Below are 23,175 nucleotides of genomic sequence, written 5' to 3'. Positions count from 1 at the left end.
AATTTGAACCCATGACCTCTGACTCCCAAGCCCAGGCCCTTTCCATTTGAAGAACATAGCAGGAGAAGAGGAAAACAGCAGGGGATAAGCAAGAGAAGTGATAACATTATAAAAACTGAAGTAAGGGAAAATGGCAGAGGAAAATGGATAATGGATAATACTTCTGCTAGAAATTTCTTATTTTCCTAAACCAGGGTGTAGTTAAACTGGATAGGAAAAAAATGTCGAGCTTTTATATTTCAGCTGGGTCAGTGCCTTGAGGCAGAAGACTATTCCTACACCCGTAATCATAAGCAAAAAGTTAAACAATAAAATTTGATGCATCAAGATAATTCTCTTCTTTCTTCTTAAATATTAACCTCTGGATTCTAAATTTTGGGGGAAGTACTTAGGTCTTGCTTAATCTAGTAATCTTGCAGTGATTTCCTTCTAGTTACAGTATTTCTTATCAATCAATCATACTTATTGAGTACTTTACTGTTTGCAGGGCACTGTACTAAGCTCTTGGGAGAGTACAACACAATAGCAGACACATTCCCTGCCCACAACGAGCTTACAGTCTAGAGGATGAGTTTAGAGTCTAGGCTGTGGACAGTCCACAGTCTATCTTAGTTGATAGTACCTCATTCTGGAGTTGACTTCGATTGGTCTCTTGATTTTGATACTCTGTTCTCAATCTAGAAGACTGACGGTCAGCAATGGAAATTTTCTTTTCATACTCGGCGTTATTGCCCGTCTCACTTTCCAAAAACTGGATCTTCTCCTTGATCACCCCTTCTTTTGTTCTGATCTCCTGTTTCATCGTGGCTAATAACTGGCAGAACCAAAACAGGGTTAGAAGGTTCGAGATTAAAACTGCTAAACCTTTTAAGAGAAAAATTAATAAATACAGTATGGAATGATTTCACATTTACAAACTCGGTAGCAAGCTACATTTTCCCCTGAACAGTTGGCACTGGACAAAGTCTCACAAAGTCTCACAGCCCTCCCCATCTTCAAAGCCCTCCAGAAATCACACCTGCTCCAGGAAATCTTCCTGATTGATTTCTCTTCTCCCCATCTGATATCTGAACCATCACCAGCACTTTGGAACCACGTAAATGATTAAATACTCAAACTTCTGCAGCATTTACATACTGAGCCTGCTACTGGGTAGGGACCGTCTCTATATGTTACCAACTTGTACTTCCCAAGTGCTTAGCAAAGTGCTCTGCACACAGTAAGCGCTCAATAAATATGATTGAATGAATACATATCTAAGCTCATCACTTAAGCTCTAACTCTTATACATACCCTCTGTTTTTCTTCCTTCATTTTAGTGTCTGCCTTCTTGGCTAAACTGTAAGCTCCCTGAGGGCAAAGATCATGTCTATTAATCTTACTGCATTGTTAATCTCACTGTGGGCAGGGAATGTATCTTCCAACCCTGTTATATTGATCTATTGTACTCTCCCAAGCGCTTAGTACAGTGCTCTGCACATAGTAAGCACTTAATAAATATGATTGAATGAATGAATGCTCTGCATACAGAAAACACTCAATAAATACAACTAATTGATTCTCCTAAGCACTAAATATGCAGTAAACATTCAATAAAGACTGAAATACAGTCCCAACTGAAATAAAGACACTGGTTGACTGAAAGCTCTTCATTGAAAGTTTCTATATTGTCATTTACTTCTTATAATATGCTTTGCTGAGATCCACAGAATCCAGAAATATCCATATTTCTTTATAAATAGAAAAGAGAAAAATGCTGGAAGGAACGTTTTAATGTTAGGTTTCAACAAGTTTTTTCTATGATTTCAGAGGAACAGCTTGTCTTTATCATGCTGGAAAGAGTATTCTTTTCTACTTTATAGAATTTTTTGTTAGATTTCAACTTTTAAATCCAGTGAGCCAAAAGTTTATTTCCGTTGCATTCTGTTCCAATTTCAAACACGTCTACATTTCTCAGATTTATGAATATACTTGTTTTCAAATAGTCTCAGGTTCCTTGCCTTGTTACTTTCTAAAGTGAAATGCTTAGGTCTGATAAAAAGTTTCGTTCACTGACTATATCTTTATAATAATAATAATGGCATTTATTAAGCGCTAACTATGTGCAATACACTGTTCTAAGCGCTGGGGAGGTTACAAGGTGATCAGGTTGTCCCCCGTGGGGCTCACAGTCTTAATTCCCCATTTTACAGATGAGGTAACTGAGGCACAGAGAAGTTAAGTGACTTGCCTGAAGTCACACAGCTGACAAGTGGCAGAGCTGGGATTTGAACCCATGACCTCTGACTCCAAAGCCCGGGCTCTTTCCACTGAGCCATGCTGCTTCTTTATGTGTAGTACCTCCAAAAATTTGTAATTTTCCTAGTCAAACTAGTATTCCCAACTTTTTTTTGCTTGATAGGCAATATTCTTTTGGAAATAAAAGAGAGTAAGGAAAAGAAAAGCAGAAGCCCATTAAAAAAAAATCATTCTATACAATCACTCTGCATTATTTTTACTGGCTCAATCACTCTCCAACAAGTTGATATTTTTCTCATTAAATAGTGGAATAAGTGGTGAAAAAACAGTGAAAGGAAAATGATCCAATCGATCATGCACTCAACTGGCTCTGCCAGTTGTCAGCTGTGTGACTTTGGGCAAGTCACTTCACTTCTCTGGGCCTCAGTTCCCTCATCTGGAAAATGGGGATGAAGACTGTGAGCCCCCTGTGGGACAACCTGATCACCTTGCAACCTCCCCAGCGCTTAGAACGGTGCTTTGCACATAGTAAGCGCTTAACAAATGCCATCATTATTATTATGAATTATGGAGGGTGATGCTGGTAGTCTTTGTCCAGCACTTTCTATGGACTAAGTGCTTAGTACAGTGCTCTGCACACAGTAAGCGCTCAATAATGACTGAGACTAGGCTCAGAACTCCTCAAGAACCTCTGGTGGTTGCCCATCCATCTCTACAGCAAACGAACTCCTTCCCAATGGCTTTAAAGAATGCCATCACCTTGCCCCCTCCTTTCTCACTCCCTGATTTCCTAATGCAACCCAGCACGCACATTTCACTTTTCTAATGCCAACCTACTCGCTTAACCCGTATCTCACCTATCTTGCTGTCGACCTCTCCCCTACCTCCTGTGTCTGGCCTGAAATGCCCTCCTTATTTGTATCGGGCAGAAGATCACTCTCCACACCTTTAAAGTCTTACTAAAACCACTCCTCCTCCAATAGACCTTCCATTCACTCATTTATTCAGTCAATCAAATTTCTTAATCACTTACTGTGTGCAGTGCACTGTACTAAGTGCTTGGGAAGGTACAGCACTAAAGAGTGATGATCCCTGCCCACAATGAGCTCACAGTCTACAGCGGGGGAGACAGACATCAATATAAATAAATAAAATTACAGATATGTACATAAGTGCTTTGGGGCAGGGAGTCGGGGAAGAGCAAAGAGAGCAAGGCAGGGAGTGCGAATTGAGGAAAAGTAGGGCTTAGTCTGGGAAGGCCTCTTGGAGGAGATGGGCCTTCAGTAAGGCTTTGAAGGGAGGGAGATTAATTTGTCTGCAGATTTGAGGAGGGAGGGCGTTCCAGACCAGAGGCAGGACATGGGTTAGGGGTTGGCAGCGAGACAGGCGAGATTGTGGCCCAGTGAGAAGGTCAGCAGCAGAAAAGCAACGTGTGCGGGCTGGGATGTAGGAGAGAAGCAAGATGAGGTAGGAGGGGGCAAGGTGGTGGAGCGCTTTACAGCCAATAGTGAGGAGTTTCTATTTGCTATGGAAGTGGCTAGACAGCCACTGGAGATTTTTGAGGAGGGGGATCACACGTCCTGAACGTTTCCTTAGAAAGATTCATTCATTCAATCAATCGTATTTATTGAGCACTTAATGTGAGTAGAGCACCATACTAAGCGCTTGGGAAGTACAAGTGGGCAACATATAGACGGTCCCTACCCAACAACGGGCTCACAGTCTAGAAGGGGGGGACAGAAAACAGAACAAAACATATTAACAAAATAAAATAAATAGAATAGTAAATATGTACAAGTAAAATAGAGTAATAAATCTGTACAAACATATTTACAGGTGAGGTGGCGAGGGGAAGGAGGTAGGGCGGTGGGGATGGGGAGGGGGAGAGTAAGGAGGGGGCTCAGTCTGGGAGATGATGTGGGCAGTGGAGTGAAGGCTCACCTCCTCCAGGAGGCCTTCACAGACTAAGCCCCCTCTTATCTTCAGCTCCCCTTCCCCTCCCTTTCGCTCCAACTCGCCCCCTTTGCTCTACCCCCTTCCCTACCCCACAACACTCATGTATATATGTACATTGATATAATTCTATTTATATTAATGCCTGTTTACTTGTTCTGATGTGTATATATCTATAATCCTATTTATTTATATTGATGCTATTCACGCCGGTACACTTGTTTTGACGCCCGTCTCCCCTCTTCTAGACTGTGAGCCCGTTGTGGGTAGGGATTGTCTCTCTTTGTTGCTGAACTGTACTTTCCAAGCACTTGGTACAGTGTTCTGCACACAGTAAGCGAATGAGTGAGTGAACGAATGAATAAATATGATGAATGAATGAATAAAAGTATGGACTGGAGCGGGGAGATGCGGGAGGTTTGGAGATCAGCAAGGAGGCTGATGCAGTAATCTAGGATAAGTGACTGTACTAACATGGTGGCAGTTTGGATGGAGAGGAAAAGGTGGATTTTAGCCATGTTGAAAAGGTGATTCCCCTAACTAAGCCCTCATTTCCTCTTTTCCCATCCATTCATTCATTCAATCGTATTTATTGAGTGCTTACTGTGTGCAGAGCACTGTACAAAGTGCTTGGGAAGTACAAGCAACATATAGAGACGGTCCCTACCCAACAGTGGGCTCACAGTCTAGAAGGAGGAGACAGAACAAAACAAAACATATTAACAAAATAAAATAAATAGAACAATTATGTACAAATAAAATAGAGTAATAAATACATACAGATATATATACAGTTGCTGTGGGGAGGGGAAGGAGGTAAGGTGGGGGGATTTGGATTTGCTCCCTTTATTCACTCCACCCTCAGTCCCACTTTCCCACTCCCTTCTGTTTCACTCTTGCATTTGGATTTGCTCCCTTTATTCACACCACCATCAGCCCCACAACACTCATGTAAATATCCATAATTTATTAACATTAATGTCTGTGTCCCTCTCTAGACTGTAACTCACTAGGAGCAGGGACTGTATCTACCACCTCTGTTATACTGTACTGTCCCAAGTGCTTAGTACAGGGTTCTGCACAAAGTAAGTACTCAATAAATGCAATTGATTGATAGGCTAAGTGCTGGGTAGATTGAGTACAATCTGATTGGATGTAGCATGTGACACACATGGGGCTCTTGGTCTAGAAGAGGGAGAATCAATCAATCATATTTATTGAGCACTTACTATGTGCAGAGCACTGTACTAAGCGCTTGGGAAGCACAAGTTGGCAACATATAGAGACAGTCCCTACCCAACAGTGGGCTCACAGTCTAAAAGAGAATGGGTATTTAGTCCCCATTTTACAGATAAGGAAACTCTGGTCCAGGAAAATTTTGAATTTTGTGAATTGCCTGAGGAATCTGGGTTCCTTGATTTCCAGCTCTGTGGTCTTTCCACTAAAGCCACTCTGCATTTTAACTAACTCTGTTTCGACACCACCTCTTTCATTTTTGAAGAATTACATATTCATCTGTGACCTCTCCCTTTTATTGTATTTTAGCAATAACATTTATTTTTAAAAGAGGTTGGTGTGAGAAAAGAAGAGGACCCTAATTCACAGCTACAATGTTTTCTTGTGAGAGGTGGTGAGATCCTGGCCAGGTGTAAAATAAATACATAAGATCATAAGTCTAGGGTGGCTTATTTGAGGGAAAAGTATGGTTAGACCATGAGGAGCAGCATGGCCTAGTGGAAAGAGCTCAGGCCTGGGAGTTAGAGGATCTGGGTTCTAATCCCAGCTCCACGACTAGTCAGCTGTGAGACCCTGGGCAAGTCACTTCACTTCTGTGTGTGTGTGTTACCTCATCTGTAAAATGGGGATTAAGACTGTGTTCACCCAATTATGTTGTATCTACCCCAGCACTTAGTACTGTGCTGGGCACACAATAAGTGCTTAATAAATACCATAAGCAATATATATATATATATATATATATATATATATATATATATATATTGGAATATATATATCCCAAACCAAGAGGATGGAAATGAGGGCTTCCTGCTCACTGCTACTGTCAGCATCATTTGACGTCACAGCCGAGAGTCAGAATCTGGAGCTGGATGGACCAACCTGGGTTTTTGCTGCTTAACTAGTGCAAGGAAAGGAAAAGGAAGTTGGACCCATCGATAGCCAGTTTTGGCCCGCAATGATTTCGAACCGTGTCTGACTCTACCTACAAGAGCTTTTGGTCCTTGGGGATTTTTTTTAAAGTGGATTTGTGGGAAAATCCAGGCCCTCGGAGTTTGATTTAGTGACCGAGTATTACTTTATGCTGCTGCCCGGATTATCTTTGTCCAGAAACGCTCTGGGCATATTACTCCCCTCCTCAAAAATCTCCAGTGGCTACCAATCAATCTGCGCATCAGGCAGAAACTCCTCACCCTGGGCTTCAAGGCTGTCCATCCCCTCGCCCCCTCCTACCTCACCTCCCTTCTCTCCTTCTCCATCCCAGCCCGCACCCTCCGCTCCTCCGCCGCTAATCTCCTCACCGTACCTCGTTCTCGCCTGTCCCGCTGTCGACCCCCGGCCCACGTCATCCCCCGGGCCTGGAATGGCCTCCCTCTGCCCCTCCGCCAAGCTAGCTCTCTTCGTCACTTCAAGGCCCTGCTGAGAGCTCACCTCCTCCAGGAGGCCTTCCCAGACTGAGCCCCTTCCTTCCTCTCCCCCTCGTCCCCCTCTCCATCCCCCCATCTTACCTCCTTCCCTTCCCCACAGCACCTGTATATATGTATATATGGTTGTACATATTTATTACTCTATTTATTTATTTATTTTACTTGTACATTTCTATCCTATTTATTTTATTTTGTTGGTATGTTTGGTTCTGCTCTCTGTCTCCCCGTTTTAGACTGTGAGCCCACAGTTGGGTAGGGACTGTCTCTATGTGTTGCCAATTTGTACTTCCCAAGCGCTTAGTACAGTGCTCTGCACATAGTAAGCGCTCAATAAATACGATTGATTGATTGATTGATTGACCGGGGAGCAGCAGACACCAATGCTTCCGTTCTCCATGGGGAACACAAAACAATCAATCAATCAATAGTATTTATTGAGCGCTTACTGTGTGCAGAGCACTGTCCTGAGCACTTGGGAAGTACAAGTTGGCAACATATAGAGATGGTCCCTACCCAACAGTGGGCTCACAGTCTAGAAGGGGGAGACAGAGAACAAAACAAAACAAGGCTTGCCCAGAGCACGGGACTCTTTTCTTCATTTCCGAACTCTTCCTCCTCCTGTCACCTGGAGTCAGCAAGTCCTCCACCCATAGGTTCATTCTCTATTGTCATACTGTACTCTCCCAAGTGCTTAGTTCAGTAAGCGCTCCATAAATACCAGGAAATGAAATGAAAAATGTACTAAGCCTTTGGGACGGTACAATATAACAGAGTCGGTAGACATGTTCTCTGCTCAGAGTGATCCAGAGTGGTTAAACTTGGAATTTAACTTTATCATACTTCAATATTTCTATGATTGTACTTTCTAACAGGGAATCTTCCATTCAAACATCTTATATTTACAATCAGGGTGTGAGTGTGTTTGTGTGTGTGAGCGCGTACACACACTAAATATTTGGGAATGGCCGATTCATTATTATTATTAATTATTATGTACTTGTTAAGCGCTTACTATGTGTCAAGCACTGTTCTAAGTGCTGGGGTAGATATAGGTTAATCAGGTTGGACACAATCCCTGTCCCACATGGGGCTCAAACTCTTAATCCCATTTTACAGATGAGGTAACTGAGGCCCAGAGAAGTGACTTGCCCAAGGTCACATAGCTAACATACGGCAGAGCCGGTATTAGAACCCTACCCACAAAGATTTTACAATCTAGTGGGTGATTCAGACACTAAAATAAATTAGAAATCAGAGGAAGGAGAAAAATGGGATACATATAGGAGATCCTGCTTAAATCATAGGGTATGTGAAATGCGAACCCGGCAAAAGGGAGAAATGTCAGATTTCATTAAAGGAAGGATTCAATAAAAGATTTACCAAAGCACAACGATCTATTTCTTGATCCCTTTTCTGCATCTGCTCTATTGTGTTTTCCCACTGCTTGATGAGTTCTTGCCTTTCCCCATGAACCCTCCGGAAAGCTTCTGCTGTTTTATCCAACTCTATCTGTGAAGGAGTGAAGCAAATGCCAAATACCAGAATTATTATTAAATGTCATTTTTACACACTTTCAGCGCTTCTGCAAATATTACCCTGAAGATTATTAAATGAATCTTCAACGACACCCACCTGAGCGGATAGGGTTTCTGTGAGTTCATTGTCAAGTGCCTTCCGTTTCTGATTAGATTCCATTGTAAGCTTCTCTATTTGCAGGGTCAAAACCTTGAAAGGGTTATGCATAAATATCAATTATTCCCATTATAAAATTCATCCCTCCAAAGCAATCAGATAATAGGTTTCACAAAACCTCCATCTATGGTACTTTGTCAGAAAAAAAACAAAACAACATAAGTATGTATTTAGACTGTAAGCTTGCTGTGGACAGGGCTCAGTGGAAAAAGCCCGGGCTTGGGAGTCAGAGGTCATGGGTTCTAATTCCAGCTCCGCCACTTGTCAGCTGTATGACTTTGGGCAAGTCACTTAACTTCTCTGTGCCTCAGTTTCCTCATCTGTAAAATGGGGATTAAGACTGAGCCCCACGTGGGACAGCCTTGATTACCTTGTATCCTCCCCAGTGCTTAGAACAGTGCTTGGCACATAGTAAGCACTTAACAAATACCAACATCATTTATTTATTATGTGCCTGTTATATTGTTGTGCTTTACTCTCCGAAGTGCTCAGTACAGTGCTCTGCACACAGTGAGCCCTCAATAAATATGATTGTTGATTGATTGATGTGCTATAACACACATTTTCCACCTAAACGGGTAACTCAAATGAATACAGATTTTAGTGGGTCTATACATCGTGTCCCAAAGTTGCAGTTTCACGAGACTCTGAAGTTACGGCAATATTCCATGTTCATTTGATTAGCAGAGAACTTGGCATTTTGTTCGCTTGAATAAACTGAAAGTGCACAGAGTGAAATAAATGCTCAGTAATAAGGATGCTATTCATAGAGACTTTTTTTGTCAATGCATTTACTATCCTATTGTGAAACTGGTTTAAGTGATCATCTGGGAGAGAACAATAGCTCCCTTCCCACAAAGATTTTACAATCTGATTGGGGCTACAGATATTACAATCAATTACAAATGGCAGGAAGAAGAATAAATGGGATACATATAAAATAATAGGGTGATGAACTATATATAGCTGAGGATTTTTTTTAAAAAAACTTCTTCTTACAATGTTATTCAGAGGTTTTATTTTCAATTAGGCCACTGTAAATTTCAAGTACTCCCAACCTGTATGCTTCCTGCTGCACTGGGGTGTTGTGAGGACGGAATGAGATCATTACTAAAAGCATTTTATAAAATTAAAAATATAATACAATTATACAACACAATTGGGAAGCAGCATGCCTAACGGATAGAGCACAGGCCTGAGAGTCAGAAAGAGCTGGGTTCTAATCCGGGCTCTGCCACTTGTCTGCTGTGTGACCTTAGGCAAGTCACTTAACTCAGAGAAACAGTGTGGCTTAGTGGAAGGAGCCCGGGCTTGGGAGTCAGAGGTTGTGAGTCTTAATCCCGGCTCCGCCATTTGTCAGTTGTGTGACTTTGGGCAAGCCACTTAACTTCTCTGTGCCTCAACTACCTCATCTGTAAAATGGGGATTAAGACTGTGAGCCCCACGTGGGACAACTTACCTTGTATCTACCCCAGTGTTTAGAACAGTGCTTGGCACATAGTAAGCACTTAACAAATACCATCATCATCATCCTCTTTGTCTCATCTCATCTGTAAAATGGGGATTAAAAGTGTGAGCCCCATGTGGGACATAGATTGTGTTCAACCTGATTAGCTTGTAACTACCTCAGTAGAGTGTCTGGCACGTAGCCGAGGAAGGCTGCAGCTCGAAGAATCCTTCACATGAACAAAGATGAGGTAACTGAGGCCCAGAGAAGTTAAGTGACTTGCCCAAGGTCACACAGCTGACAATTGGTGGAGCCGGGATTTGAACCCATGACCTCTGACTCCAAAGCCTGGGCTCTTTCCAATGAGCACTTACTACATGAAGAACCTGACATTCTGTAAGATCGCACTGTCGACTTTCTGTATTGTATAAAACACTGCTCAAGTTATGAAATCTTTTGTTTTATTTCATGTCTGCATCATTGTCCCTATTAGAATATAAATTTTTTAACGGCAATGATCAAGACCCTCCCCCTCCCCACAGCACCTGTATATATGTATATATGTTTGTACGCATTTATTACTCTATTTATTTATTTATACATATTTATTCTATTTATTTTATTTTGTTAATATGTTTTGTTTTGTTGTCTGTCTCCCCCTTCTAGACTGTGAGCCCGCTGTTGGGTAGGGACCGTCTCTATATGTTGCCAACTTGTACTTCCCAAGTGCTTAGTACAGTGCTCTGCACACAGTAAGCACTCAATAAATACGATTGAATGAATGAATGAATAATAAGTGCTTAACAAATGCCATAAGAAAGGAAAAAAATTCAAGGCGATATTTAGCATCTGTAGAAAAAATTTCATTTCTAAATTGAAAATACCATATTATTTCTTTCTCCATTAAAAAACATCCATAATATTCAATATTCATTAAAACATTCATTAAGAAAACAGGAAAAGAGATCATAGGTTACGATAACTTACCCTTATTTTGCTATCATCTTGTTGATAATACTTTTGAAAAACGACAGAATCGTTGTCTTTACGGGCTGATTCTTCTAACCAAGCCTCCAAAGCTTGCTGATCCCAATTCATCTGACACCTTAAACCCTCCAATTTTTGGGTGACTTTGAAAATGTTATTCTATTTGTGAAAAGGACTGTAGTTAGGATAGGCTTAAACACCAGAGGAAAAGAAAATGTAATAGAAGAATTCAGGAGGAAATATTATCAAAAAATATTTAATTTCAAATTTGTTGATAAATTCTTTGTATGCAAACACACATGAATACTTGTTCATTATCTGTTGCTTTCAGTATGGTGAAAATTAATCAGTAAGTCAATAAATTTGGCACCATGGATTGATATTTCCATTAATAACAAACTGTCAATCGGGGACATCCACTGAACAATCGGTCCCCACTCTGTAGGTGAAGAAGCAAAGGATACTGACGAGAGGAACTTCCCTTCCGAAGGAAGAACATAAATCCACAATGAAGAAGTTGCAAGTGAGCTGTTACTCCTTGGCCAAAAGAGAACAGCGCATCTTCTCAAGCAAACCCTGTCCTGTCCCTTACTTTCCTTCCAGCGCTTAGAACAGTGCCCATCATCATCATCATCATCATCAATCGTATTTATTGAGCGCTTACTGTGTGCAGAGCACTGTACTAAGCGCTTGGGAAGTACAAGTTGGCAACATATAGACAGTACCTACTTAGAACAGTGCTTTGCACATAGTAAGCGCTTAATAAATGCCATTATTATCACTACCACTGTAGACAGCACCACCATCCTCCCACTCTCACAAGCCCAAAGCCTCAGCCTTATCCTTGACTCTCATTCAATCCGCACATTCAAACTGTCACCGAATCCTTTCGGTTCTACCTTCGCAACATTGCTATGATGAGGATGGTACTTGTTAAGCACTTACTATGTCCCAAGCACTGTACTAGGCACTGGGGTAGATACAAGGAAATTAGGTGGTCCCCCGTGGGGCTCACAGTCTTAATCCCCATTGGACAGATGAGGGAACTGAGGCACAGAGAAGTTAAGTGACTTGCCCAGGGTCACACAGCTGATAAATGGTGGAGCGGGGATTAGAAACTATGACTTCTGACTCCGAAGCCCGTGCTCTTCCCACTAGGCCACACTGCTTCTCCATCCATCCAAACTGCTACCATGCTCTGATCCAACTGATCAGACCAAACTTTTCTGATCAAACCTGACTGATCTAGGCTCACTGTGGGCAGGGAACATTTCTACCAGCTCTGTTATACTATACTCTCCTAAGCGATTAGCACAGTTCTCTGCACACAGCAAGTGCTCAATAAGCGCGATCGATTGATTGACCAAACCATAGTGGAGTAGTCAAAGGATCTTGGTGAACTTCTCGGGGCTCTCAATTTTGCTTTTATATACAAAATAGAAAGCCTTACTACAAGTTACAACTGCCCTATAATAAAATCCTCCTAGGGTGTTAAGCTTTATCGCTTAAGGTCTTATTCCACTCGCAGGCACTGACAGATATTCCAGCCAAGAGCTACAGGAAAATAAACTCCCGCCCCATTAGTCCCCAGCCTGTGCTATCACTATATCTTGGCACTGGCTCTGTCCTTATTTGGGGTCCAATTTTAGGACATTTTAGAGATTCCTGCGCAAACAACCAAGAAGCTGTTGAACTAGATAGGCAGCTCAATTTAGAACTGGATGATGCAGATGTTGAAGAGTTAAGAGCAGCTCGTTTGAAGGAACCGATGTCCAAAGAGGGACTCATCAAACTGTGACAATTCAATGCATCATTGCAAGACACCAAAAAAGATGAAGAAGTTACGCTTTTTAAAATTTGCAAGATGCAGCATGACCTCCTAGAACGAAAATGGGCCTGGGAGACACAGTACTAAACAATTTGTTGCTGAATTGTACTTCCCAAGCTCTTAGTACAGTGCTCTGCACACAGTAAGTGCTCAATAAAATACGGTAGAAGGAATGAATGAATAATCCAGCTCTGCCACGGTCATCTGTGTGATCTTGGGCAAGTCACTTTGCTTCTCTGTACCTCAATTTCCTCTTCTGTAAAATGGGGTTCCAATAAACATTCTCTCTTCTACTTAGACTTGAGCCCCATGCGGGGCAGGGACTGTGTCTGGCCTGATTATCTGGGATCTACCCTAGCGTTTAGTACAGTGCTTGGAGTATTATAAATGCTTAACAAATATGATTATTGATGATAATTATAATAATTATTATTGTTGCATCTATAGTAAAGATAGTGGGAAGTAGTATGGCCTAGTGGAAAGAGCATAGGATGTAAAGCCCAGTCCTGAGAATCAGAAGGTGATGCGTTCTAATCCCGGCTCCGCCACTTGACTGCTGTGTGACTTTGGGCAAGTCATTTAATTTAATCAGGGAAGCAACGTGGATCAGTGGAAAGAGCCCGGGCTTTGGAGTCAGAGGTCATGGGTTCGAATCCCGGCTCCGCCACATCTGCTGTGTGACCTTAGGCAAGTCACTTAACTTCTCTGAGCCTCAGTTACCTCATCTGGAAAATGGGGATTAAGACTGTGCGTCCCACATGGGGCAACCTCATCACCTTGTATCCCCCCCAGGGCTTAGAACAGTGCTTTGCACATAGTAAGCGCTTAACAAATACCACCATTATTATTTAATTTCCCTGTCCTTAGTCCCCTCATCTGCAAAATGGGGATTAAAAGTGTGAGCCCAATGTGGGACAACCTGATTACCCTGTATCTACTCCTGTACTTAGATTCTACTCCTGTACTTAGAACAGTGCTTGGCACATAGTAAGCATTTAACACATATTATTATTATAATTATTATAATTATTATTATTATTATTATGGGCCTGGGAGTTAGAGGACCTTGGTTCTAATCCTGGCTCCACCACTTTCTCGCTGTGTGACCTAAGGCGAGTTACTTAACTTCTTTGTGCTTTAGTCCCCTTATCTGTAAAATGGGGATCAAATACCTGCTCTCTCTCCAACTTAGACTGTAAACCCTTTGTGGGACAAGGAATGTGTTGGACATGATTATCTTTTATCTACCACAGAGCTTCATATGGCCTGGACCATAGTAAGCACTTAACAAATACCACAATTAATAATAATGATAATAATAAGTATTTGTATTAAGTCAATGAAATAGTTACATACATGTAATAACAATAAGTAACAAATAATGTAATAAATAAATAATGTAATAATGTAACAAACGTAATAAATAACCAAATAATAAGCACTTGTTACGTTAAATAATAATGAGGATAAGCAACCAATCAATATATTTATACTGTGCTTACAATGTGCTCTGCCAAGCAACTGAGAAAATATAATGCAAAAACGATAAATAAGGTGTTTGTTAAGCGCTCACTATGTGCCAGTCACCGTTTTTAGCTCTGGGGTGGACACAGTCCCTGTCCCACACGGGGTTCACCGTCTCAATCCCCATTTTACAGATGAGGTAACTGAGTCACAGAGCAGTGAAGTGACTTGCCCGAGGTCACACAGCAGAGACGTGGTAGAGCCGGGATTAGAACCCAAGACCTTCTGACTCGCAGGCACGTCCTCTATGCACTACTCCATATCGCTTCTGGAGTTGGTAGACATGATCCCTGCCCATAAGTCGCTTACAGTCTGGCAGGGGAAGCAGTCATGAAAATATAATATAATAATAGTTTCTATTTTTATACCACTGTAATTATATATTATTGTAATACTATAATGGTTATAGTACAGTGCTCTGCATATAGTAAGGACTCAATAAGTACCACTGATTGATGGGTATTTGTTAAATGCTAGCTATGGGGCAAGTCCTGTTTTAAGCACTGAAAATAAGCATCTCTGGTTGAGTGAAATTCATACACATGGAATTAAAAATTAAAGATGAGATGCAGTTATGACAAAAGAAAAAGAGTCTTTCTGCTCTGTATATATGTATATATGTTTGTACATATTTATTACTCTATTTTATTTGTACATATCTATTCTATTTATTTTATTTTGTTAGTATGTTTGGTTTTGTTCTCTGTCTCCCCCTTTTAGACTGTGAGCCCACTGTTGGGCAGGGACTGTCTCTATATGTTGCCAATTTGTACTTCCCAAGCGCTTAGTACAGTGCTCTGCACATAGTAAGCGCTCAATAAATACGATTGATGATGATGATGATGATGATGACTACCTGCTCAACTCATTGCCTGAAGCTTTGAATTGTCCAGGGCAACAACAAAACCAAGTACTAGAAAGTTAAAAGAATGCTGCTGCAATTCTGTTGTCTGTGAGGAAAAATCATCATATTTTAGGTGTAACGCTTAACCCAACAAAATATTGAATAATAGTCTTAAAACCTTACTTCGTTAATAGTTTTCCTTTCTCTTAGTGAAATCATCTCATTTTCCAGTCTCTGAATTTCACTCCTGACTCGTCCCAGTTCTCTCTCGGCAATGGCCTTAAAGTGCTCTTCAGTTTCAATTTCCTTCTCCTTGGCTCTGAGAAGGGACTACGAAATACAGAGTAGAAATGTGCCAACTTATAACATCACATCAAAGATATTAATAATATTAAACAGAACATTAAACAAGATTAAACTATATAACATTAAAGTGAAATGACTAGAGTATAGGCATCAAATAAAAACTTTATACCCAGTACAGCTGACATTTGGTCTCATTACTCTGAAAAATTGAATTTTTTGCTCTTTGAGCATGAATGAAGGTGTTCAGGTTGAATTCTGGTTCAAGATGTCAGATGGGAGGTGGAGAGAGATCTATTTCTTCCTACCTTGGAATTCATTTTACCAGTTCCCTTGTCTAACACAGTTTCAGAATCTAGATTTCCCAAAGCACCATTCCTTCCCTCACCCACCTTGCTGCCTGTGAAAAGGGCCAAAAATACAATTTTGGCTTATTTGCCTTGATTAATTTCCCACCTCCACAGTGATGTCATCACATTTGCCATCCTAGAACTCATGTAACTGTCTATTTCATTGACTTAGTTAATTGGCTATTTATTTTTGTTCTCCTTGGATGCTTGCAATTTATGTCCGCTCGCCTCCCCCAGTAAACTGTAAAATTTTCCGAAGGTAAAAGTGGGGTCTTTTATATCTACTGTAGTTCTCCGGCAACTATTTCAGTAGGAATTAATAAATAATGATGATGTTCATTACCAAAGGTATCCATTGAGTGCATACTGTGGCAGAGCATTGTAATAAGAGAATGGGGGGTGATGATGATGATGATGGCATTGATGACAAATGAGCTTAAATATGAAATTATTTTCTGCTCTCTTAGAAAAAAGGCACTATCATTACTTTTGGTAATTTCTGTCTACAGATTTAAGGTTTTTCAAACCTAATTCCAAATTTAAAAATAAACAAATGAGCTATTGGCTATAACTGCGGGAAATAATTATCTAAGCAAACGTTTTAAAACATAAATTTAACATAGAGTTGTTACATTGCTAATGATGCCATATAACAATGTAATAATGGTACTAGTTAAGCATTTACTAAGTGCCAAGCACTGTTCTAAGCACTAGGGTAGATGCAAGCTAATCATGTTGGACACAGTCCCTGTCCCACATGGGGCTGACAGTTTTAATCCCCATTTTATAGATGAGGCAACTGAGGCACAGAGAAGTGACTTGCTCAAAGTCACAAAGCGTAATAATAATAATATTATTTGTTAAGCGCTTACTATGTGCCAAGCACTGGTCTAAGCGCTGGGATGGATATAAAGTAATCAGGCTGCCTTCCTTCCTCTCCCCCTCGTCCCCCTCTCCATCCCCCCATCTTACCTCCTTCCCATCCCCACAGCACCTGTATGTATGTGTATATGGTTGTACATCTTTATTACTCTATTTATTTATTTATTTATTTTACTTGTACATATTTATCCTGTTTATTTTATTTTGTTAGTATGTTTGGTTTTGTTCTCTGTCTCCCCCTTTTAGACTGTGAGCCCACTGTTGGGTAGGGACTGTCTCTATATGTTGCCAATTTGTACTTCCCAAGCGCTTAGTACAGTGCTCTGCACATAGTAAGCGCTCAACAAATATGATTGATGATGATGATGATGATGATGGGGCTCACAGTCTTAATCTCCACTTTACAGATGAGGGAACTGAGGCACAGAGAAGTTAAGTGACTTGCCCAAGGTCACTCAGTAGACAAGTGGCGGAGCCGGGGTTTGAACCCATGACCTCTGACTCCAAAGCCTGTGCTCTTTCCACTGAGCCACGCGTAATCATCTATTTCAGGAAACTAGTAAAGCGTAACTACTTTAACCCTTTTATCATCTGTCCAGCCTCTCAGGGTCGTACCTGGATAGTTTCCAGTACTCATCATCATCAATTGTATTTATTGAGCGCTTACTATGTGCAGAGTCTCGATGAAAGGAGGGAGAATCAAGCAGAGGCACACAAATTCCATTCCTAGCTTGGGCAGTGGCTAGCTAGTGGAAGGCCATCTGCTACAAGTCAAAACTCACCTGTGCTGGGCAGCAGCAACGCGGGAGAGAGTCGAGGGCTGAGACCCAGCTATATTCCTCGGAAGGAAGCAGTGGCAAACCACTTCCATATTTTTACCAAGAAATCTCTCTGGATCCACTACCGGAACGATTGCAGATGGAGGTGGGGCACTCTGGGGGAGATGTGTCCATGGCGTCGCTATGGTTCGGACACGACTCGACAGCATAAGACAATAATATTACCTGCCACTTCCTGAAGGTAGGGTGAACTGGTAAAATTTTGGCAAGGGACGGAAACTGTCAAATTTGTGAACTATCTGGACAACGGTCATTCCAAGGTTCTAGGCAGCTAGTTTGGGGCACGGGGGGGATAAAGGAATTAGAATAATAATAATGTGTCCTACACGCTGGAGAAGCAGCGTGGCTCAGTGGAAAGAGCACGGGCTTTGGAGTCAGAGATCATGGGTTCAAATCCCGGCTCTGCCAACTGTCAGCTGTGTGACTTTGGGCAAGTCACTTCACTTCTCTGTGCCTCAGTTACCTCATCTGTGAAATGGGGATTAAAACTGTGAGCCCCCTGTGGGACAACTTGATCACCTTGTAACCTCCCACAGCGCTTAGAACAGTGCTTTGCACATAGTAAGCGCTTAACAAATGCCATCATCATCATCATCATCCTACCGCCTCCTACCAAGGTATGTTTTTAGCCATTTTACTAATGATCAGCCTGAGTATTTATTCCATCATCACCATTTACCTGGGTAAACATGAACTCCTGCTGGACATTTTTCAAATGGGATGACATAGCACTGATCCGTTCTTCAAGGTCAGTCAGTTGCTCTTGCAAGCTTGCCTTTTCGTTTTGCATCTTTAACATCTGAAAACAAACATCGTGATGAATGGTGACTACTAACTTTCAACCCTCTATAGAACATTATCGAGGCTCATAGATTAAATCTCAAACATGCTGACAACTGAGTTCATAAAAGACAATTTGAATCTTTATTTGGTCATTCGACGAACCATCGATTCGATCCAAGATATGAAAAACTTCCATAGCATAAAATAAAATTCTGTCCACCACCAAAATGCATATTTCTAGTGTGATTTTTGCATTGTATAGTATTTTGCTAAGCTAATGAAAAACAACGTTTGAGAAATCCAGTGAAGAATTTACAATGGAAGAACATACTTTTCAAATTGAAATTAGAGAGCAATCAATGCTTTTTACTCTTCACAACCTGACTTTTGGGAAACGATCAACCATTCCGATTAATACTGTGAAACTATCATAATGCTGTCCCATTAGAACAGCCATCTTTATCTTTACATTTTAAAGATGGCATTTTGCCCAGTAATATCTTGACGTTAACCAGATTTTCCTGAATTACGCTAAACAGAATTAAACTCAGTCCTCTGAAACGTTTGCTTCGTGGGTTCCTGCACAGCAGAAATGGATTTAGGAAGAAAAAAGAATGGTCCTGAAGTCCAAACTGCTTATTTCCAAACCATTCTAACCAGTTGGGAGGGAAAAGGTTTAGATTAGGAGAAACCCATCTCTGGCTAATAGTATTTCTCATTTAATGCTAAGCATCCCGTTCAGCAGGTACCAAATTAAATGGGGATCCCGGGGCTGAAGTGCAGGTAAAGGGCAGAGTGGAGGAGAAAGAAAGAGCCAAAATAAGGGAGAACAAATGGGGAATAGGAGGGGGAGGGAGAGGTAGAAGGAATAGGAGAAACAGAAAAGTAAGAATGGGGAGAAAGTGAGAGAATGAGGGGGAAGAAAAAATGTCTAGAGAACGAGGGGTTAGAAAGGGAGAGGTGGCAGGAAAAGGGGAGCAAGGTGTCTGAGAGGCTGAATCTGGCAACCAAGGAAAAATGAAAGCAGAGGGAAGGAGAATCATTGATATTATGGAACCCTTACTGCGTACAGAGCACTGGATACGGGGGAAGAAAGGAAAGAGAGCAAGGAGAGTGGGAAAGGAAAGGGGACCGAAAAAAGGGACAGGGATGGATGGAAGGAGACGAGAGAAACGGAAATAAGTTTGAGGAAGGGGCAGCTCTGACTATGGGGTCCAAGCCTCACTCCTAGAACGGGAATTCCGATCCCTTTCCCTGTCTCCCCAGTCCCCTCTCACCTCTCTCTCTCCCACCTCCTCCTTCCTCATCTCTCTCGCCTTCCCTCTCCCTCCATCTTTTCTCACCTTCCCTCTCCCTCCATCTTTCCTCACCTCTATCCCCCCTCCTTTCCTCTATCCTTCCTCCCCTCTCCCCCTTCCCCCTCCCTCCATCCTTCCTCACCTCTCTCCCCCCCCACCCTTAGTGGATAGAGCCCGGGCCTGGGAGGGCGAAGGTCATGGGTTCTAATCCCAGCTCCCCCACTTGCCTGCTGTGTGACCATGGGTAAGTCACTTTACTTCTCTGTGCCTCAGTTACCTCATCTGTAAAATGGGGATTGAGACTGTGAGCCCCATATGGGATAGGGACTGTATTCAATCCGATTTGCTTATATCCACCCAAGCGCTTAGTACCGTGCCTGGCACATGGTAAGTGCTTAACAAATACCATCATTATCATTAATTATGATTATTATTACCTCTCTCCCCCTTCCTCACCACTTTCCCCCCCTTCTCCCTCCCCCTCCCTCCAGCCTTCCTCACCTCTCTTCCCCTTCTTCTCTGTCCCCCTCCCTCCAATCTTTCTCACCTCTCTCCCCCTCCCTCCAATCTTTCTCACCTCTCTCCCCCTTCTTCTCTGTCCCCCTCCCTCCACCCTTCCTCCCCTCCCTCCCCTCCATCCTTCCTCCCCTCTCTCCCCCTCCCTCCATCCTTCCTCACCTCTCTCCCCTTCTTTTCCCTCACCCTCCCTCACCTCTCTCCCCCTTCTTCTCCCTCCTCCCTCCATCCTTCCTCACCTCTCTCCCCCTTCTTCTCCCTCCTCCTCCCTCCATCCTTCCTCACCTCTCTCCCCCTTCTTCTCCCTCCCCTCCCTCCATCCTTCCTCACCTCTCTCCTCTTCTCCCTCCCCTCCCTCCATCCATCCTCACTTCTCTCCCCCTTCTTATCCCTTCCCCTCCCTCCCCCTCCCTCCATCCTTCCTCACCTCTCATTCATTCATTCATTCAATCAATCGTATTCATTGAGCCCTTACTGTGTGCAGAGCACCGTCCTAAGCGCTTGGGAAGCCCAAGTGGGCAACATATAGAGACGGTCCCTACCCAACGGCGGGCTCACAGTCTAGAAGGGGGAGCCAGACAACAAAACCAAACATATTAACCAAGTAAAATAAATAGAATAAACATGTGCAAGTAAAATTGGGTAGGGACCGTCTCTAGAGGTTGCCAACTTGGACTTCCCCAGCGCTTAGTCCAGTGCTCTGCACACAGTAAGCGCTCAATAAATACGATTGATGGATTGATCAATTTATTTACAATCCCCCCATCCTTCCTCACCTCTCTCCCCCTCCTTCTCCCTCCCTCCATCCTTTCTCACTTCTCTCCCCCTCCTCCCTCCCTGCCGAGCTGAACCTGGTCCTCCAGGGCCTTGTTCTCGGCGTTCGCCACCGGGATGGCGAACCCATCTTCCCATTGCAACTCGGCTAGGAAGGCGCTGCTCATGGTGGCCGGCTGGGCGGTGGCTGAGACCCCGAGCTTCCCCGAGGAAAATGCAACAGCAGTCAGCGGCCCTAGCAACCGCCCGTTGCCCCTGGTAACCTCCCCGGAAGTGCCCGGGGATGGGGCGGCTCCGCGGCCCTAGCAACCGCCCGTTGCCCTGGGTTACCTCACCGGAAAGGCCCTACATTCATTCAGTCATTCATTCAATCGTATTTATTGAGCGCTTACTGTGTGCCGAGCACTGTACTAAGCGCTTGGGAAGTACAAGTTGGCAGCATATAGAGACGGTTCCTCCCCACCAACGGGCTCGCAGTTCCGCGGCCCTAGCAACAGCCCACTGCCCTTGGTTACCTCGCCTGAATGCCCGGAGATAATACTTATAATAAATAATTATTTATTATAATAAATAATATTATTTATCCATCCCCCCATCTCCCCTCTCCATCCCCCCATCTCCCCTCTCCATCCCCCCATCTTACCTCCTTCCCTTCCCCATAGCACCTGTATATATGTATATATGGTTGTACATATTTATTACTCTATTTATTTATTTATTTATTTATTTTACTTGTACATTTCTATCCTATTTTATTTTGTTGGGATGTTTGGTTCTGTTCTCTGTCTCCCCCTTTTAGACTGTGAGCCCACTGTTGGGTAGGGACTGTCTCTATGTGTTGCCAATTTGTACTTCCCAAGCGCTTAGTACAGTGCTCTGCACATAGTAAGCGCTCAATAAATACGATTGATTGATTGATTGATTTTAATCGCTTATCATGTGCCAAGCACTCTTCTAAGCGCTGGGGTAGATACAGGGCAGTCCGGTTGTCCCACGTGAGGCTCACAGGCTTAATCCCCATTTTACAGATGAGGTCACTGAGGCACAGAGCAGCCAAGTCACTTGCCCAAGGTCACGCAGCAGACAAGTGGCGGAGGCGGGATTAGAACCCACGACCTCTAACTCCCAAACCCTCGCTCTCTCCAGTAAGCCACCCCGGCTGCGCCAATTGTCAGCTGTGTGACTTTGGGCAAGTCACTTCACTTCTCTGGGCCTCAGTTCCCTCATCTGGAAAATGGGGATTAAGACTGTGAGCCCCACGTGGGACAACCTGATCACCTTGTAACCTCCCCAGCGCTTAGAACAGTGCTTTGCACATAGTAAGCGCTTAATAAATGCTATTATTATTATTATTATTCTCCCCGCGGCCCTAGCAACCGCCCATTGCCCTTGGTTACCTCACTGGAAGTGCCCGGGAAAGGGGGTCGGTCATTTCCATTTTGAACTACCTTGGTTCAGGTCGCAGCGAGCGGCTTCTAGCCGAAAAGCAGCGTGGCTCAGTGGAAAGACCCGGGGCTTTGGAGCCAGAGGTCATGGGTTCAAATCCCTACCCCACCAATTGTCAGCTGTGTGACTTTGGGCAAGTCACTTAACTGTGCCTCAGTTACATCACCCGTAAAATGGGGATTAAGACTGTGAGCCCCATGAGGGATAACCTGATCACCTTGTAAACTCCCCAGCGCTTACAACAGTGCTTTGCACGTAGTAAGAGCTCAATAAATGTCGTTATTATTATTCTAGCCCATTCCCAACGGAGCTCTTCCAGCACCTGTGTGCAGAGCACTGTACTAAGCGCTTGGGAGAGTACAATGTGGCAGTAAACAGTCCCATTCCCTGTCCAAGATGGATTCATCTATCCCTTGCGGTGCCCAGAGCCTGCACCCTCCACTCCTCTGCCACTAACCTCCTCACTGTGCCTCTTTCTTGCCTGTCCCGCCATTGACCCCTGGCCCAAGTCCTTCCCCTGGCCTGGAATGCCCTCCTTCCACACATCCGCCAAGCTAGCTCTCTTCCTTCTTTCAAAGCCCCACAGAGAGCTCACCTCCTCCAAGAGGCCTTCCCAGACTGAGCCCCCCTTTTCCTCTGCTCCTCCTCCCCTTCCCATCGCCCCGACTCCCTCCCTCTGCCCTATCCCATTCCCCACCCCACAGCACTTGTGTGTATATGTACATATTTATTACTCTAATAGTTGTAATGATGTGTACATATCTATAATTCTATTTATTTATAATGATGCTGATGCCTGTTTACTTGT

General features: G+C 43.1%; 1 protein-coding gene across 1 annotated transcript in view; it reads right to left on the bottom strand.

The window, feature by feature from the left end:
- CCDC39 (coiled-coil domain containing 39) overlaps positions 1-21,154 on the bottom strand; it is a 73,837-nt gene extending 52,683 nt beyond the window's left edge. The window contains exons 1-7 of the mRNA XM_038747185.1: positions 20,999-21,154; positions 18,230-18,349; positions 15,360-15,506; positions 10,981-11,139; positions 8,487-8,579; positions 8,235-8,363; positions 623-814 (exon numbers count right to left, since the gene is read on the bottom strand). Coding sequence (XP_038603113.1) covers positions 623-814; positions 8,235-8,363; positions 8,487-8,579; positions 10,981-11,139; positions 15,360-15,506; positions 18,230-18,349; positions 20,999-21,088 — 930 coding nt within the window. The 5' untranslated portion in view covers positions 21,089-21,154. The remainder of the gene's footprint in view (positions 1-622; positions 815-8,234; positions 8,364-8,486; positions 8,580-10,980; positions 11,140-15,359; positions 15,507-18,229; positions 18,350-20,998) is intronic.
- Between the last annotated feature and the right edge of the window lie 2,021 nt (positions 21,155-23,175).

Source organism: Tachyglossus aculeatus, chromosome 1, assembly GCF_015852505.1.
Source record: "Tachyglossus aculeatus isolate mTacAcu1 chromosome 1, mTacAcu1.pri, whole genome shotgun sequence".
In the NCBI taxonomy this organism is placed as follows: domain Eukaryota; kingdom Metazoa; phylum Chordata; class Mammalia; order Monotremata; family Tachyglossidae; genus Tachyglossus; species Tachyglossus aculeatus.
The sequence above is the reverse complement of the archived record's forward strand: the minus strand, read 5'-3'. Positions and strand labels throughout refer to the sequence as shown.